At 31.5% G+C, this 21171-nt stretch overlaps 1 protein-coding gene across 1 annotated transcript in view; it reads right to left on the minus strand.

Annotated features, from left to right (window-relative positions):
- The window catches only part of Tecrl (trans-2,3-enoyl-CoA reductase-like), a 72526-nt gene extending 52296 nt beyond the window's left edge, over window positions 1-20230 (minus strand). Inside the window, exons 1-2 of the mRNA XM_013008988.1 lie at window positions 20006-20230; window positions 1740-1791 (exon numbers count right to left, since the gene is read on the minus strand). Of these exons, the coding sequence (XP_012864442.1) occupies window positions 1740-1791; window positions 20006-20230 (277 nt within the window). The remainder of the gene's footprint in view (window positions 1-1739; window positions 1792-20005) is intronic.
- Window positions 20231-21171: the final 941 nt, after the last annotated feature.

A 21171-nucleotide genomic window follows, 5' to 3' on the forward strand; every position in this document is an offset into this window, starting at 1 on the left:
TAACATTACTGATGCTTCCCAGGCTTGTTATGATTAAATAATATTTTATAATCCCCGAGCTTCTACCAAGTGGGTGAACAATATTTGCAGTTTAACAAGTATTTAGATCATCATTGCACCATGTGGAAAGGGGAGAGTTTATATATTTGAGGATGGTATAAAATGGCATTTAAAATTCAGGAAAAGATAGATTTATATATTCATACATACATATATACATACATACATACATACATACATACATAGAAAACCAGTCATCTGTACTCTCAAAAGAATTATTGTGGATAAGAAGAAAGTAACTCACAAAGCATGCAAACATCAGTAACACCGCCTCAAGCTTAAATAAATGTTTTTCTTTAAATTTTTGCTTGTAAATTTCAAATATAATTGCATTTTAAGCAGAGTTATGAGTTCTAGGAGTAATGAGTAACACAAAGGAAAAAAAGTAAGAGGTAAGGCTTGCTGAAGAAAAAGACTGTTCCTTAATCATTTTATTTTACCCTCCTTAAGAGGTTTTTATTTTAGAGGTTTTAATTTTTTGAGCTCTATTTATATTCTGGATATTTGGCTCTTGTCTTGTTTATAGGTTACAAAAATATTCTCCCATTCTGTATGCTTTATTTTTAGCTTGTTATCTATGTCTTGTGCTTTGCAAGAACTTTGAAATTTGATGCAATCCCATTTATCAAGTCTTTCTTTGATTTGCCTTGCTTCTGGATCTATATTTAGAAAGTTCCTACCTGTGCCCAACATCCATAGTGCTTCTCTGTCCCTTTCTGTACATTGGTTTCTGATGCTTTATTAAATGGAATTTCCTTTGTACAATTACTTAAAATTAATAAATATTAAGATAAAGTAAAACAACAACAAAAAGTTTCACAATAATCTGGAATGACTCAAGTACATTTCAATAAATAGTCTGTAAGCGTACATGGACTCATGAAATGCTTTATCTTTTGTGCTTTATTACTGCAAGAAAATGTGACAAATTTTGATATCCATTATCTCATTAACATAGATAAAATGACTTTTGAAAATATTAAAATGTCTTATTCAAACTACTTAGATTCTGAAATTTTCAGTTTCTTGAAAATTTACTTAAACTCACTGTTGATTTCCCATGTAATGATTGTCATCACAATAATTTATACTGTTGCAAAAATTAACAATGAATTGGGATCCCTGCTTAGGGATTAAGTTTTATTTGATTTCTTAGACACACATGTAATTCAATACAGGGAGAGTATTAGGTGGAAGGAATTTTTGAATCATACAAATAAATGGAATAGAATATTAAATATTTTTATATGTAATATTTTGCATAGATAAGAATTACTTTGGATTATTTGTTATTGCTCATGTAATGTTTCTTTGAAAATGAATATTTTAAGAAAATTTAAAACACAATTTTAAATAAATTAGAGTGAGAGGGATGGGTGAGAATATTGTAATGGGTGACTGATACTTGTCTAGGTATATTGTATTCATAAACTGCTCTGTTAAATGGAAACTCCTTTGTTCAACTCTCTAAAGATAAAAACATTAAGAGAAAATAAAATGAGAGCATTGAAGGCTAAAATATCAGTCAGAAATTAAAAGTGAGACCCTTTAAAATCAATTCCATAAGAAATTGGCTCCCATACATTTTCCATAGTTATTTTTAACATATTCTTACAGATGATTTTGAACCTATATAAAAGATGATAGTAATATTACGCCAGGGCATATATAAAACTTACATGTTTTGTGAAATCTTTGTTTAACATCATGAATAGTAGATGTTTGTGGCATCTGGAAAGAAAAGAAAATAGAAAGGGTTATGATTTAATAGGTGCTATTTTTATATACTTTTGTTAAATATAAAAACTATTCTAATAAGTGTAAATCATAAAAGAATTATAAAACCAAAGTTTTGTTTTGTTTAGCTTTTACATTACTCCTATTTTTTTCAAATCAACACACAGATTGCAAACACTGAGAACGTAATTTAAAGATTACAGTTATATACCAATAATGATGTTATTGTGTGAATTCAACACTCAATCTCAAAACATATTTTGTTCTTTTCTATCCCAAATATTCTATTTTCAAAGCTCACAAGTGTGAATTAAAATTTAACTTGATCCACAGGAGGAAGTATACGTGCAGAGGAATGAACTAAGGAAGTTAAATGTTTACATGCTTATAGATGACAGACAAAAGTGTGTGTGAGTGTGTGTGTGTGTGTGTGTGTGTGTGTGTGCGTGTGTGTGTGTGTGTGTGTGTGTGTTGTGGTCGTGGGGCTTGAACTGTGGGACTGAGTGTTGTCCCTCAGCTCTTCAGCTCAAGGCTAGCACTCTACCACTTGAGCCACCATGCCACTTCCAATTTTTGGAGTGGTTTATTGGAGGTAAGAGTCTCATGGTCTTTCCTGCCTGGGCTGGCTTTAAGCCATGATTCTCAGACCTCAGCCTCCTAAGTAGCTAGGATTATAGGCATAAGCCAGCCATCTACTTCCAGCTTAGAAGAAGAGATTTTTATACCACAATTTCATGAGACAAAGTCATCTTTTTAAACATTATGGCTATATTTAAAAAGATTCAAACTAATAAAATATGTATAATGAAATATATTATCTGAATTAAAAAATATACAATGGTTGTTTTTGTGTGTGTGTGTGAAAATACCATACAGAGGGGTTAGAGTTACATGGGCAAGGTAATGAGTATATTTCTTATCAAGCATTGTTGCCTCTTCTTTTGATTTCCCTTCCCAATAATAGTCAAAAAATAACCAGAAAAAAATGAATAAGATAATCATACTCATCTAAATTTTACAATTCCTTGGGATAATTTATCTAAATACTAAAATACGTCACTATTTATTTTTTGCTTTCTATTAAACTTAAACACACAAAATTTAGTGGTCCTGACCTTGTATACGTTGGCATAGAAAAAAGCCAGCCAACATTAAAAACATATGTAAAGAGTCATTCTTCAATATATATTTTCTTTATTTGAATATGTATTGGAAATTAATCAGACCAATGATCATCAATATATACATATTTTCTTCAGTATTTTTTATTACAAAAATCTCATGGCTCTTTGGAATGGTTAAGTGAAAAATTCAAGAACTGTCTTTCAAATAAGTTCTTATTAATATTGTCATATTGTAATATGATAAATTATAAATGCTCTATTATATGATAAAATATTACAATAAATGTTTTTATTTGCCTTTCTTTTCATAAGTCTTAGACAAATATTCGACATATTGCTCAAAATTTTTCCCTCCTTTTTACAAATTATTATTTATACAGATAGCTGTAGATGTCAGTACTACTGTATGATATTAAAACCCCTATCTGTTACTTTATAATTAAAGAGTAACTAAATTTTTCTATATGTATGAAATAGTCAGATATTTATAAATTTTAATAAAGATGATAGCAAATGCATAAAAGTTTTATAAAATAATATATTCATACCCTTGTATATATTTTACTTTATTTTAATTTTTATTATTGACTTGATATTTCAATTGCCTATTTTCATTGTGGTTTCATAGAATATGTTATTTCATCTTTGTGTAATTTCTTCACACAGCATTTTTGCATTTTTCTTCGGACAGTGTGCCCCAAAACTCACAATTAAAACTCAAAATTCTCATAAAACACAATTCATTATTACCCAATTAGTTCAAGGAATATATGATTTGAAAGAAAATTCTCATTCTGAGTAGTATCTCAATTCAGGCTTGATAGGTGTTGACCTAGATCTTTATGAGGGCTCATTATCTGTGTTTACTGCAGTTGGTTTAACCTGAAAGAATCTAGAGAATAATGTTACTATGTTACTGTTGAGTATGTTTCAACAGATAATGAATTACATAGCGTTATAATAATATCTTAACTCTTATACAAGTCAAAAATATAGTTGTAAGCACAAATTCACATGAAAAGAATAAGAATGAAGTTTTTAGATCTTTCCTCAAGATAGAATAATTAAAATGACAATGTGCCTTGCCATAATCAATTTTCTCAAATATGCACACTTTTAAGACTAAGATTACATTTATCTGAAAGAAACCCACATGTTGAAGTGGATTGTCATACCAACTTTTGCAACACTTTTTTCTTTAATTTCTACTTGACTTTGACATACTATAAAAATGCTGATGCATAAATCTTTTGGAGTGCCTTTTCCAAAGTGCTTTTGTTTTGCACAAAAACATTTAAAAAAATAAAAGAATTAAGTACTGAATGCTTCAGACATCTACTCACTTAACTAAAAGATCATGTTTATCCATTCTTTCCTCTAGTTGTACTCAAAGCACAGGAAAATACAATTATGATAATTAACAGAATATATAAGATTTTTTAATTGCTGAATTAATGCCTCAAGTGGCTTTATCAGAGAGTTCATTCTTATCATCTTATTTTCACCCGGGTCTTCAAAATCTAGAAAAGGACAAATGATCATTAAGGTAATTTATTCAATTTTATGAATTACATTTAATTGTAAGAATTGGAGAAATAAGTGCTTCTCTATTGGAAACTTTCAAATTCTCTTCATTATATGTCTTTCTCATTAGAAAAATTAAGTCTTAAAATAACAAGGAGAAAAGTCAAATGGTATTTATTAGCTGAACTAAGAGTGTACTTCTAAATTTTAATGGATCATTAATGAGATTGGCTTACAACTTAAGATAAACTTTAAGTTGATGAACAAAGAATAAAAATCAGTCAACAGTGTGGTTTAATTTGTCCTTGTAACATTTTATTTCACAGGAAACATTCTCCTCATGGTAAAACTATGTGATGGTAATTTTGTGGGGGCTTCCTATATGAGAAGTTGTCACGAAAGTACTGAAAGGAACAAAAATTAAGTGGAAAGAAAAAAACTTTTGAATTTGTTTGAAGGAAGAATTCTCTTATCTATTTGTTTATTTTCTTCTTTACTCTTAATGTTACAACAAAGGTGACGCACAGAGGGCTTACAGTTAGATAAATCAGATAATAAGTATATTTCTTTTTGTAGTTTTGTTACTCTTATCCTGTCAGTTTCCTAGTTTTTCCACAAGTCACCCAGAAAGGGTACTCACTAAGTACTATTCAAAACAAACGTATTATACAACTTGTGGATGGGGAAAGGGCATGAAGGAAGAATTCTAATATGCAAACTACAAACTAATATTGAACATTGCAAGAGTGAGAAACATATCTACCAGCAAAGATAGAAGAATAAGTGACAAATGGAATCATTAATTATAAAATGTAAAGATATTTAAACACAATTATAAGTACACTTGTGCATACTCATGCACAAAAAATCCAAAATATCCAGTTCACCCAGCATTCCTTATGACAAGGGCTCTTTCTGCTGTTTTTAACCATATAAAGGGAGAGTTTTAGCCCAGGGAATCTTGGCTTAGCATTTATTAACTCAGGAAAGCAGGAAAACAAAAACAAAAAACAAAAAAAAAAGATATATTTTTTTTTTTTTGGTCACGGGTCTTGAACTCTGGGCCTGGGCACTGTCCCTAAGCTCTTCAGCTCAAGACTAGCACCCTACCATTTGAGCCACAGCACTACTTCCAGTTTTGAGAGTGGTTTATCAGAGATAAGAATCTCATGAACTTCCTTGCCTGGGATGGCTTTGAACCATGATCCTCAGATCTCAGCCTCCTGCTTAGCTAGGATTACAGGCATGACCCTCCAGTGCCTGCAACTTTTTTTTTTAATGGCTTTGAGTGAATAGAATATGAAATCGAAAATTTTGTTTATGAAGCACAATGGTTTCTTATGTAAAGGAATGCTATTTTGCTAGTTTATAGTCTTCAGTTTATAAATACCATATAATTAAGCAGTCAATTGTGAATTATTTTTAATTATATTTTTCTTACCATTAAGTAGTTGCAAAAAAGAATTACCACTAAACAGAGCAAATTATGAATGCAGTGCATCTTGATTGAAGTCACCCCATTTCTCCCATCCCTCCCAACCTAAATTGTCTCTTCAATTTTCTCACAATTTCCCAGGATATACATTGTTCATGCTCTTTGGGGGATTTCAAAGAACGGAGGGTAAATGAAAGAAATATTTTTCATAACTTTAGAATTTATTTTTGGTTCAATTTCATTTGGTTTGTTTTGATTAATAGAGTGTTTTTCTTGTTATTGCTGTTCTTTTAAGAGCAGCCTTTCTGTGTAGGCCACTCTATAACCAGCTGAGTAGTCAAAGTGTCCTAAAATTTTACTTCCTTCTCCTGAGTACTAGGATTACAGGAGAACACCACTACACTTGACATAGACTGATTGTCTCTATAGAATACCAAAAAATTCATGATAGAAATCCTCTTTACAACAGTATGCTTCTTTCTGCAATTGTATACTTAACATCCATGTCACATAGTAGGCTGTAAACATATCAATCACAACAGAATATTATATGTACTGATCATTATTGTATATATCATATATATTAAAATAATGAGCACTTCTACCTTGCTAATTAAATAATGCTCACCTTAATTTTCAAAATATTATTTTGATAAACCTTATTTGATAAAACTCCCAATTGATAAACCAGCAGTATGATATCATCCGAGAATTTTTAACATTCTTTTTATTCAAACTCAGATTTGGAATTGGGCTTTCTAGAAATCCCAGTCTATACTACACACTCATTAAAAATCTATAATATTTAGCATTTAATGTATAGGCTAAATACTTAACACATTCAACTAATTGAATTGCCTTATGGGAAGAATACATTATTTTGTTACTATGATACAGAGTTTCATGAAAGCATTATAGCCCTAATATCCATGCAAAGATTTAAGAAGAAACATTTGGCAGTTATATATATTAAAAAAAAGTTCTTCCACCTTTTTCTTTGTTAAAGATTTTGAAGTGATTGAAATGTCTTCAACAATGAACTGACAAACATCTTCAAAGAAAACTATCTTTAATTCTACTTTCGAAAAGTCGAGGTAGAGCTACTTACACAGACATGGGACATAGTGGCTCACTGTCAGCTCTATATGTTCCTCACATATCTGCACAGATAAAGCAGACATCTTTCACGACATTGTTTATTTGTAAGGCAGTTTTAAAAGTGTTGGTATCAGTTGAAGTTCTAACAGTTTCCTGGTGATCATAAATGCAGTCTTCAGCCTGCATTTCACAGAATGAAATAACATACAACAGAAACATAGCAACTTTAAATCCTCCATTTGCCTATATGAAAATCAATTTTAAAAACTTCATAAAAACTAGCAGTTACAGAGCCTGATCATCTAAAATTTGGCCCAGCATAGTTAACGTTTTCACATGATTTATTTATATGGAAGCAGTGCAAAATGGCTTCTACTAGAGGAATCAAGCTAAAAGTCCAGCATATGGATGACATGACACGCACCTCCCAGATTCTAGGCAAACTTACAATTTTCTTCATAGTCAATGATGATTGCATTTAAGGCTCAGAAGTGTCAGTGTTTATTAGCTGAAGTGGATAAATATTTTGAAAGTAAATCTCATACATTTATTTATTTATTCATTCATTTATTTATTTTTGTCAGTCGTGAGGCTTAAACTCTGGGCCTGGGCTCTGTGCCTCAGTTCTTCAGCTCAAGGCTAGCACTCTACCACTTGAGCCACAGCAGGACTTCTGGTTTTCTGGTAGTTTATTGGAGATAAGTGTCTCAGGGACCTTCCTGCTCGAGCTGGCTATGAACTGTGATCCTCAGCCTCCTGAATAGCTATGATTACAGACATGAGCATCTGGCACCTGGCTCTCACACATTACTTTTGTACTTTCTTCCAGCACTTTGAGCTAACTTTTCTATAGGCTCATTTCATTGGGAAGGCATATCTTCAAGCATTTATAGTAACTCCTTTGAAGTGTTCATTGTTTCTCTGCCCCGACTCTAGATCAGTAACTTCATTAGATCTGTACCGGGTCTTTATCATTTACTCTAAACAATACATTTTACCAATTATTTTAATTTTCAGTGCTGAGATTAAGATATATTCCCAGGCTCTCCCTTTCCGCCCACCAGTGGATAATTAAGATATTGGTATATTGTTTAAATATGTACTGTATAACAATTCCATTCTTAGCATCCTAATTCATCAGAATCATATGTGATATACTTGGCTCACAAATTCCAAAATTCAGAGTCTCAAAACAAAAAATAAACAAACAAAAAGTTGTTTTTTTTTTGTTTGCTTGTTGTGTTCCTACATGACCATCATAAGATCCACTCTTTTCCTGTTTTCCAAGTTTGGCATAGAAGGGGAACAGTCACCCATCATCTCATCGAATGTTGACAGAGGGGAGAAATAATTATTCCAAATTGTTCTTGATTTCAGTCTTGACATAAAATGTCCTCTATAAATTCCTTTAATACATCCTTATTTGTGAAATATGTCACACAAGCTCAGTTAACCCTAAAGGTTTAGAAATGATTTGCTTTTTACTGCAAAAGGTCGAGGATTTTAATCTCTAATATTCAGTGCAATATATATACCTTGTTTTAAGTATTACAGGCTTGTAATGACAAAAATTCACTTTATAAGACAAATGCAATTACTTTGGTTATAATCTAATGGACCTTGAAAATAGAAATGGATGTGGAGGTATTTACATTTATTAACATGTCGTTCATTAGAAAAATTTTAGATAGGTCTATGACTTCGCTTCATATCATAGGTGAAACACCCTTAAAGTTTTATTTGGCTAAGTCTACTCAAAGTGTTAGTAAATAAATCCATGAAGAACTGCAAGGAACTAGTAGAATCTTATTTCATTCCCATTCTATACATAATCCTGGTAAATTAGTTCAGTGAGAGGAATTAAAACAGTCATGTTTCAAAGAATGTCATTACTAATACTTGTAGTGTCAGATAATGTGGGTTCCTTCTTAATCAGACAAATTTTATAATGTGAACATACACTTTTCTTGGGAGAATATTAATTATTGAATACCAACTTTGTCATTTTGTCAACCCAAAATATTTAAAATTTGCATCATGTAAAATGTGGAAGAAGACAAAAAAAGATGATTTTATCATGCCTTCTGCAAATTAGAGTTCACTGTACATTTGGTTTACTTTTTTGAAAATTTGTCGCTGTCTTGGAGAGTTTGCACTCTTCAAAATTCATGTTAAGAGTGTGATTGCCAGTGAAATAAATTTTGTAGATGTGTCCTTGAAATGGTAATTTGATAAGGACTCTAACCTACATGATAGGCTCAATATCCTAATAAAAGGAATGCCAAAAGTGGCATCTCCCTTTTGGATCTTCTGCAACTCTGCAATACAATAATTGATACTCTTCCTGATGCCTTTGAAGTACCATTTTTAGATGTAGAGACAGAGTACTTACCAGAAACCACATTTGCAAGTGTTTTGATCTCCAAACTTCCAAAATTGTGAGAAATATTTTTTTAAAATACAATACTGAGCTATATTTCATCACAGTCAACAAGGATTGCTGCCAGGAATTTGGAATCTAAACTCATTCTTAGCCTTATTAAATTCCGAAAATCTATATTGATTCAGAAAAGAACATGAAATAGCCATATTTCAGTGGTTTTTATAATCACAGCATAGACTAAGGAAAAAATATGTCAATGTTATCCATGTATGTGTGTGTATAGGGCTTTTATTTTTTAAGAAGAGACATTAAAATATATAATAAAAATCAGTTTCTTTTCTGCAAAAATGCATATGCTTTCCAAGGCTAAATGAAAGTGAAATGGACAATATCTTCTGATATAAAGTATATAATCAGTTGCTTATATAATGTGAATTGTGTTACCCGTACTGTTAACATGGGCATATATGATGATCATAAAATCATAATTGCAAACATTGTTAAAATAATTCCTTGCTATATTATTATGCCCTCTGCTCTCATTGGTTCATAATTATGAAACACAGGTTCATTCATTAGACAATTTTCTTTTTCTTAAAAAATCATTCATTTTTCTATTAAAGTAATAAAATATTTAATTACTTAGATTGAAAGATGTACTGATTTATTGTCTAAACAAATAGACATGTGGCTAACATAACCTTGTTATGTAAGTGATATTAAGTTGCTTTCAGACAAGAACAAGAAAACAACCCAACTTCTAAAAGATTATACTTGACAAGGAAGTGGCGCTGTGGCTCAAGTGGTAGAGTGCTCACCTTGAAGTGAAGAGCTGAGGGACAGCGGCCAAGCCCAGAGTTCAAGCCCCACAACCGACAAAAAAAAAAAGAAAAGAAAAGAAAAGAAAAATATATACTTGACAAGCTGAGATGTGAGAATCATGGGTCAAAGTTGGAAGGGTAGTCTTTGAAATTCTTGTCTCCAGTTAACTAGAAAATAGCGAAAAATGGAGGTGTGGCTCAAGATAAAGTGAGAACCTTGAGCACAAATTTTAAACAAGAATGAGTGGCCCTGAGTTCAAGCCTAGGTACTGACATACCCACACCATTATATGTATACATATATATGTATATTTAACTAATATGCATTAAAATTTAAATTAGGTATTTATTTAAGCCATATGAAAAGTTGTTATAGAAATACTCATAAAAATTACCTCATGATTATTTGTACAATGCTGCAATTCTTGGTGAAAAAAGCTAATTAATATAGCTCTATTTTTATAATTATAAAAATTACATTTCATCTTTATCACTATAAAATAAAGCATATTTTATTTTAGCAATCAACAGCCAGAGCTAGAGCTCTTTTACTGATAATATTCTATTAAGTCATGAGTTATAAATAATTCTCCATAGAAATAGCTCTGAAATAAATATAATTTATTAAGAAAAAATGAAAAGTTTTATATGTGCAGCAAAGAAGCAGGTTGGGATCTACTTATATCAATAAACTCTGCTAATGTCCTTATTAAATCAATTAAGCTCAGATTGAACTGACATATATACTATTTTTAACAGATAAAGGACTCTTTAAGAAAACCAGTAATGGTCAAAATATGTAGCTCAGTAACCAATTATATTAGATTATTGTTTTCCTAAAGTCAAATATCTTGTAATTGTGACATCTAAAGCCTCAAAGCACGTAGTAACAATGATTTATTTTAGAGACGCTAAGTTTAATATAGAATTCCCTGTTTTAAGAGTAAGAGCAATTCTAATTTGCAATATCTACTATCTAGCCATGGTAAAGACTTCAAAATAATCTGTCTGAAATAGAACTCACTTTAAGAAGACATCAAGTGAGTGTCACATTCACAGGCTTTATGTGGAAACAGTCTAATGGGCTCAGCTTACTCTCTTAAATCCCAATAGATCAACAGGGATTGAAACTTATTTGAGAATTTTCATTTGAAAAGCTACCAATAAAATATAATATAATAATAGTATGGAGACTGAGGTTCACACATTAAAATCCCTAAAGTGGGTTAGTAGTATGTCTTGGAATTCTTATCTAAACTCTTTAGTGGTGTCTATGTAACACAATATTTTCATTTGAGACATGAAAGACCACAGATGTAAAGCCCTTGAAAGAGATGATTTCTACTTTAGGAGATTGCCCTTTACTCTCATGCATATCCCCATAATAATCCTTCTGTGTAGTGAGACTCTGGGAGAGATTTCAAGAGCTACTCTTAATTTTTTTCAATAGAACACTACCATCTGGCCTCTGGAAGTTTCTCAATGTGAGAATTTCCCTTAGTGTCTATAAGAGGCTGGCCCTGAGACCCTCCCACCCTGATGCCTGCTTAAGACAGGTAAGTGTTCCCTTCTCATAAGCACATCCTCCTGTGTGGTTTAAACCATTTCTATTTTCATAACACCACAAACATGCAAATGCTGCATAAACAATGGTTTCATTATACCTTTCAGGAAATAATTACAAGAGCTATGAGCCAGTACATGCTCAATACAACTAGAAGTTTAAAATTTTCAGTTAACTATTGTTTAAATCTCTGTAAAAAGAACTGTCATAAAGGTCTGACTATGTTGAAGAAAGAACAATTTATAAAGGGAGGAAAGAAGAGAAGAATCAAAAAAGACTTGATAATGTTCTAGGATTATGCCACTGTAAAATAATCTTGTAGATGCTGGATTATCACCAAACATTAGGGATGATATTATCTTCACATATGCTTTTGATTCTTAGTGATATATCATGTCACTATGCAAATAAATTTTTCATGGAACAAAGTAAGATCTACATAACTATATGTAAATCTGAGATTACTCACAATTGTGTGCAATTTAGAACTCTGCATAGGTACTCTCATTATACAAATTCTAAGAAACAAGAATATATTTAATTGCTTCTGTGTTTCTAATAATGCAAATAGGGCCTCAGGGAGCACTATTTTTTGTGCATGAGAATGTTAAATTTTAATGTGGTATAAATATTGTTATCTATTACCTGATTGTGTTTGCCCCTTTAGGCTGCTCTAAACCTTTAGATAATTTAACATGTTAAGTAATATCATATTTATACTTCAACGATGCTGAAATGCCTCCTAATTTATAAAAGGCTAACTTTATGAAGAATTGGTAATGAAAGCCAAGGTAATTCAATGATTTTAGCACAAAGTAAATGAAAACAATTGATTCTAAGAAAGCAAACAAAATCTGTGGAGCCCTCTGGGATGGATTGCTTAAGCTTTAAAAGAGGCCTCATAGAAGTTCCCATGTCTTCTGCCATACAAAACCTGCAGGGATAATATGCACAAAGAAGACTTAACTAAACACTGATTTTGCTAGTGACTTCATTTGGGACCACCTGGCCTATAAGGCCATGAGAAGTAAAGTAATTTGTTGTTGTTGTTGTTGTTTCTCTTGGAACCTCTGTTTATTCTTTTCAATACATCACATTTTTCTTTTTTTAATACTTATACACATATATATAATTTATTCTATCTTATTGGCATGCAATATATATAATTATAATTCAACACATGTACACAATGTATAAGCATCAAAGCAGGATAATTATTGATTAGCATTTTTATTGCCAAGAATATTATCGTTTATATGTTCTGGAAACTTCAAAATTCTTATTCTTCTTAGTTATTTTTTTTATTGTGAAAATACCATACAGAGGGGTTACAATTACATGAGTACATTTCTTATCAAGCATTGTTGCCTCCTCCTTTGTTTCCCCTTACCATCTGTTCCCATTGTCCCCACCCCACCCTACCCCCTGCACCCGTCTGCCTCCCATCACATTTTTCTTAACAAATAATTTACTTGAAAGGCTGCAATAATTATCTACATAATTTTAATTCACAAGTAAACTGCTAAGGTTAATGGTAGAACACTGGTGTAACATATTCAAGTCTCAATGTCTGATTTTCATTTTCCCAGAACTGGAGTATGCATATTTATGCATGTGTATGTATATGTGTATCTGTATGTGTAGATATGCATACATGTTTATATAAACACACACACATATGTGTACACATCTACACATACAACCTCAGACCTGAGCTAAATATGTTCACATTCAGATTTCTACTGAGTTATGTATCTATTTTACAAGAATCTGGCGTTTAGATTGAACAGCAGTGATTTCCAGTGTCCTACTTGTCATAAAATAATAAAATTAATTAGTTAATTAATAATAAAACCATAAAAATATAGAGTAAGTCACATGAGCCATAGGATCTGATGTACAATGAAACATTAACTCAACATCATATTTTGATCCTTTCCAAACCTGTTACCCTTGACAATTAAATAGATCATATGTTATCCTAGTTCCTAAGTATCTATCATTGTCCCCTATTAATATGCATCCTATTTACTATGCAGGACATAGATAAGACTTATTTCTCAAGGGAAGTGTTTTCACACAGTTTTCTTCCTTCCTTTGCTTTGTTTGAATTGTTATCTCAAATACATAAATATCTCAAATATTGGAACAAATATAACTTATGCATAGATAACTGATTATCAAACTCAAATGTGTCAATGGGGAGAGGTAGAGAATATTGTAATCTGGCAAATCTAAACTGATCTCTAAATATGTATTCTATTTTATTTACCTATACTGACATTTTAAATGAAGTATCTTGTCTCATATATAAGGAAATAGTAAGGTCATCTTTGCAGACAGGCAGTTGTATATTTAAGTGAAAACTGCAACCATTTCTTCTAAATGAATTCACATAATCTGTATTTGCCACATAATTATTATTCATATATATGTATAGATAGGTTTCCAAAATATGTTTATCATACTTATTTCAGGAATGCATAACATCTATTTTTTTAAAAAAAAGACTAAAATGAATATCACAAAAATTAAATTACAATAGACTTAATTGGAAAAGATTATTCAAGTTATTTTCTAACTCAGTCTAAAAAGACTTTAAATTAGTATTTCTAAAAGATCCTCAGCACATAAAGCATAACTTTCATTTTTAGGATACTAAACACTAACCAAAAATAGTGCTAAAAATTAAATTCAATATAGAAACTTTAGATGAGAGTGGAGGATATTTACAAGAGTTTGGTTAATGTAAACACAAAAATCAAAACAGAGAAGTAAAATACAGTAGTGAAATAAAATGCTAAGCCCATAAAACCATAATTTGCAAGGTTGAAATACAGATTAAAAATGTCTTTTACTTCCAGGAATAAAATGGATATAAATTAGGGAAAATAAATATTGTCTCTAATTACATTACATACTGTTAGAACATGATATGGCTGACTTCTCTAAGAAAATATAATTTCCAGTAGGGAATATTAATCCATATATACTGATTATTCTGAAATTAGAACACATGCTTTGTTATGGAATTCTCAGTTCTGTTCATAAAGATTGGTAGATATTGGGGCTTCCTTGAGTTCACAGAAATTAATTATGTTAATTTCCATTCTTGGGGGAAATGATTAAGCTCAGTTCCCATCATTTATAATTGTATATGAATTTTTGATTACATATTTTTATCTTAATTTACCATTAAAGAGACTTTAACATGCTTACTTTATGTGTTTGAATGTTAACTGATGCTATTTAATTTCAAATATCTAAATTATATAATAATTATGGGCCCTCTTTTATGTCAAAAGAGAAAGAAAATAAGCAGCTGGGGGGGGAGGGAGGATGGGAAGGGATGGAAGGGTAAACAAAGGAGGAGGATACAATGCTTGATAAGAAATGTACTCACTGTCTTGCCCATGTAATTGTTACAGTATTTTCACAATAATAATAATAATAAAAAAAAACAGCATGCCTGAATCAGGAGTCAAATGACTCTACCGTGAAATTAAGTTGAAACTGAGAATTTGGGCTAATGCAAATATTGATATCTGTTAGTGACAATGTATAAATATTCATAGAAAGTGAAGCTTGATTCTGCTACAATTTTTATTTCGAATTATCTTCTCTCTATAGGAAGACTAATAATGCCTAAATCATTTTTTCAGAAAAAAATATATTAAAGATCAGGGATATTGAAACGTCTCAGAACAAAAGAAAGCACATTCTCAGATTTATAATAAAATTCTGGTCTAATAGAATTCAAAATTTGTGACTTAAATTATGTATTGCTAATTAAAATTATTTCTTATTCGAAGCAATAGAACTGAGAAAATAAGAAAAAAGAAAAGAATGGAAGGAGAAAATTAGAAATTAAAGAAAAAAAGGAGATCAAAGAAGAGAAGAAGGGAAAGAATGGGGAGGAGAAATATGAAACGGGGGAGGTGAAGTTAGAAGAGGAGGAGGAAAAAGGTGGAGGAAAAGGAGGAGGAAGAAAGGATGTCCTAAAGCACCTGATTTTCATATTTTATAGGTGAAAAAAATTATTGAGTTTGCTATACACCAAGACAACACATTAAGAAATTCAGTGGAGGTCTAGGAATGTGTCTTAGAGGTAGAGTGCTTGTCTAGAATACATGGGTTTGATTTCTCAGTACCACATAAACAGAAAAAGCTGGAAGTGGTGCGTTGACCCAAGTGGTAGAGTGCAGCCTTGAGCAAAAGAAGCTCAGAGACAACATCCAAGCCCTGAGGTCAAGCCCCAGGGGGAAAAAAATCAACGGCAAAATTAGGAATGTTCAAAATTTCTAAATAATTAAAGTTACATTTTATTATCTTCTTCTTCTATAGTATTTCTTACTGTTTTCTGATAGGATGCTGGCTTTTCTTTTTTTACTATAATAATGACTGGAAAATCATTGAGTTTTTTTTTTTAACATTTTTGAGGGTTCTTTAGAATGGGTTTGTGTTTCACATAGAATGCAAACAAAAGAAATAAACAGTGAGCTTGAGGTCAGTTTCCTTGGAGAAAGATCAAAGGGAAGAAAAGGGAAGATTCGGGAAGCATTGTCAGCTCAGCTTTTAGTGCCCTTACAGTGCTCTTGAATCAATGACTTATCACCAGATAAGCTCTGACACTTTCCAAAACAGAAGTGAAGCAATAGAGTCAAAAGCTGAAAATAATGTACTGTTAAATGTTAAGACTTAATGTTCTTGTCTCTTATATGTTTTGGAGCTCCAATATACTCCTTGAGAATGTTTAGCATATATTTTAAACCCATTAGTTGAATATTTTTTTAAAAATTATATTCCTGGAATAAAACTAAAATTTGAGTAAATGTCTTCATCTGCCACATAAAATGTATGTTACCTTATCATCAGAGCATGATTTTCTGTTAATTAATTATATACTGTTATAAAGCTAAATTATTTGGCACCTAGGAAGTGGTGGTAGGTAATAGAATTTTACATTTACTCCAATGGTGACTTGTTTTAGTAAATCACACTTCATATTATAACTATAATGGCTAAACATGAGTATGAAGCCTGCAAATCATTTACTTAGCATACACTGGTTCAACACTACGTGAAGAACTAGTTTGAATACAGAAAATATTAGAATTAGAACAGCCACATTTGTGAAGTAAATATCTGTGTAAATGAATGAATTAAATAATGTGAAAGCATGTTAGGCGTTCTTGAGTGGAATACAGAATAAAAAGAAAGATAATAGAGAACCCTGGCAGACTTTGCAGTCTGAATGATAAGGAAAAGCTTTCAGGAAAATGTGTGATTTGATTCTGAGGAAGGCATGCAGTAGTTTTGAGGACACAGCTTCACCTGCTGGTTGCCACATAAGAAATATTAAATGTGCTTGAGGTAAAAAAAAACAAAACAAAACAAAACAACAACAACAAAACAGAGTAAAGGTTTACAACTGCTGCCAGGAGAATTGAGAATTTCTCAGAGTGTGGATACATTTTAAAGCACCTTTAAGAATATGGCTGGTATGTGTGGCATGAGATTAAGATGAACCCTGACTCCTCCAGGTGCTTGATTTAGGAATTTGAAAAATGCAGTTACCACTTATTAACTTGAAGAATTCTATGCCAGATCAATGTTAGTGCTCAGTTGTAGATACCATGAGATATGTACAGAAGATACAGATAGATAGATGATAGAAAGATAGAGACATTAGATTAATTAATGGTTTTATAGATGCAGAGTTGATTAGGGGAAATGTACACTATGCTATCCATATGTAAACCACAAGTGGATTGATAATAGTTAGAAACAGGTTTATTATGGTAAAGAACTATAAGTAGGAAAACGATTTTATAATGGATTTTGTTCAAAGTTCACACCTTATAAGTCAAATGATGAAAAGAACAGGGAAGAAAGAGAAAGCCATAAAGTAATATAGGATATAAATGTGTGTGTGCACATGTACATGTATAAACATTTACATACATGTATTATTGTACTAGTATGAGACACAACAAGAGTATTTGGAGAAGCCTAAGTATAACTGATATACTCACATACTCCAGAAGAATGAGCCTTTAGGTTTAAGAAAGTCATGCCTCCATATTTAGCTCATCAAGCTCTCATCCTAAGAAATGGAGGCTGATACACAAGTGGAGTAGACTTACAAAGAAAAAAAGAAAAACAAAACAAAAAAAAGAAAGCAACTAGGGAGATAATATCATCAACACTTGAAGAAAACAATTAGAAATAGAACAGAAAGCTGTAGGAGACAGCCCAGGAGGTGTATAGTTGGTTTTGTTTTGTTTTTGATGTGAGGGTTAAAGGGGGGAAGGAGGAGAAGAGGAAAGAAAGAGAGAGGAGGGGAGAAGAAAAGAGGAGGAGAAAGATGGGAAGGAAGAGGAGGAGCAGCATGAGAAGGCTGAGAAGGCAGGGAAGAGGAAGAGAAGGGATAAAAGGAGAAGAGATTAGAGGAGAAGAGAGGAGATAAATACCAGTCCTCTTGAGATTCAAATCTAATGAAAGGGGTTGACACTGATAAAGAAAAGTTGTATTCATGACCTGCTTTGTTGAATAGCAGCTCCTTTGTTCAGCTACTTAAAGATAAATTTATTTTTATTGTTTTGTTGTTTATTGTTATTGTAAACATATATGCAGAGGGGTTACGGTTTTATGTCAGGTATCAAAAATATTCCTTTTTGGAAAATCTCACCCTTTCCTCCTTTTATCTCAGGTTTTCCCTCCCGTCCTCACACACAAGTTGTATAGTTCATTTTGAACATGGTGTCTAATGAGTACCGTTGTTAAAGTTAATTTTTTAAAAGGTTCAAATGTGAGCTTTCCTAAGAAAAATCCTCATCTCTGAAGAACATGCTTGTGGATGCTTGTTAGTGAAATGTAGCTTAGTTCCCAGGAATTCAAAATTTCCTGATTACTTTCAACTAAAATCTCAAGTATGAGCAAAATAATTAGGAATTGATTAGTTTCTAGTTTCTTAATTTAATATTGCTCTTCTGGAAGATTTTGAATGGGGATTGGGGATTTTGCAAGCCCCAGTCATTTGCAGATGAGCAGCTTAACTTCTAAGTTTATCTAAAAATTAATTTTTAAATTTTACAAAGATTAAAAAATCATGTCACTTAGGAAATCCATATATCTAAATTCTATTTCATATTCATTAGTTACCTGTAGTCCAAGGAGAAATATACAAAATCACACAATTTGAAATTACATGGAAATAAGTGGTTTTGAATATTTTAATATTTACTTATGACTTGTAAATGCTCTATTATTTTTTGTCTAGAAATAAATGCTATACCCAAATAACAGGTGAGTCAAACTATTGAAATTATAAAACATGGAAATATGTACCATCTTTCTGGACATTGTAATGAATAAACAATTTCTTCCCCTTCTTTTTTCTTATCTAGAATCCTAGCTAGGACATTTTTAAATGTCACTGTGATTTTTGTCTTTAGAATAACAATTGTATGCTAACATTTCTATAATGACAAGTAAATGAAATATTTACTAAAATTATCAAGGCTTCTCAGAGTAAGTGACTCTTTTCTTTTTAGCTGATAAAAAAAGCAGAATGTTTGAAATATTGTCCTTGGATATGTACCTATATAATGTACACATGGGCTCCTACTTTAATTTGATTTAATTGGGTTATACATATTTTATCATTCCTTTTTTGAAACAGCTATGATTATGAATATAGATGGCATTCTTTTCAAGAACTCAAAGCCTAGTTTGAGAAAATTAATTTTTCATTGTGAGAGGATTACTTTTTAAGCAGGTACATATCTCAAAATAATGCTTTTCATTTACTAATTTAGTGTATGACAGCCCTTATATCAATCTTGCTATTAAAAAAATTTCCATGGCTTTTATTTTCCACTTCTACAAATAAAATTGAAATTCTATGGTAACTCAAAAATGAAATGTAGTATGATAAGAGAGACTATTTTAACTCAGACTTCACAGATGAACACCTGCTATTTTACATCTGGATGGATAATGGTCACCAAAAAGCAGGAAAACTAGAATTCCCTATTAGTTACCATTCAATTCACTTAAGTTGACAGTGAATGATGAAGCAGTTACTTTTCCTGAAATACCTCATGATTATGTTTCCTATTGATCTTAAAATTAAAGCTAAAAGTCAGCAAAGTATTTAAATATAATCCTATTGGCATTTAAACACCTGATTTATAATCCGCGGGTCCAATAAGAAACATTAAAATAAATAAATTGTAATTTTAAAAAAACACTCACCTTATCCAAAATACATATCTGTTTCCTTGTGTGAGCATCAAGTATTTCGATCTCAAAGTGAGTGGTTTTTGAATGTCTGGTTGCTTGATTTGACTTCAGAGGGCCCGCTGAGAGCACAAGTTGTGACAAAGAGTGAAAATTTCTCATAGTCTTCATTATGGGCCGTGGAACTCCTGGAAAGACTAATTCTCCCTTGCGTTCAAGGGACTTGTTCTTTTTGAACATTGTGTGAACTTGCAGGAGAAATCTGTCATGTAAACAGGAGCCACTTGCAAGAGTGTTCCCTCTGCACCAGTTTAGTCCCGCAGTGAGCCCCAGGGAGGGCGAGTAGCATGCCTTTCCCGCAGTCCAGTTTTATTTAGCAGGCTCGAAAACAATGACTGATCTTATTTCTATATATAACACTTTTGAGAACTGCTGCAATGTAGATATTACTTTACCAGCATTTGATTTATTTCTTCCTTGCTCCTTTTTTATCTCTGCTTCTTATTATGGCTACTCTTATCTGAAATTCCAAAGCAAGAAAAAAAAAATAGTGTTCTTATTATCTCCGAATTCTAGATACACTAATCCCCAAATATATACATACTGGCATCGACATTTAGATACATTTATAGTTAGCACAGTGTCAACTTACAGTCTGAATTTAAAAAATATACATTGTTATAAAACACATTTTAAATGTCTACAGGATTTAAATGGCATATATGTGTTTTTCCTTATATGTGTATACACATATATTTACATAAAATACATATACATATACGTGTGTTTATCTAGAGAAAAATATTTTCATTAGTAAACTTTGACTATTTCTGAATGGTTGATCTAAATTCATCTAATCTATAGCTTTTTAGGTTCATCTACTTCTAAGTTCAATTTTCTCTGTGTTCTTATCTTTGCAATGAAAGCTGTATATCTAGCAAGGCATGATAGAGCATACTTCTAACACACTTGCTAGCACACAAAACCAAGTAATAAAATATTTACTCCATACAGGAAATGAAAAATGGCATAATATGAAATTATAATATGTGAAAAGTTATTTTGTAATTTGGGGCACAGGAACTTATTTCATTTCAACATTTACACCATATTCTCTCATTAGACTATTGTTTTGTTGATACACAAATTCAACACTAAGCACTTAGTTCTGAAAAATTGAA

This window comes from Dipodomys ordii, unplaced genomic scaffold (assembly GCF_000151885.1).
Source record: "Dipodomys ordii isolate 6190 unplaced genomic scaffold, Dord_2.0 Scaffold8, whole genome shotgun sequence".
Classification (NCBI taxonomy): Eukaryota; Metazoa; Chordata; class Mammalia; order Rodentia; family Heteromyidae; genus Dipodomys; species Dipodomys ordii.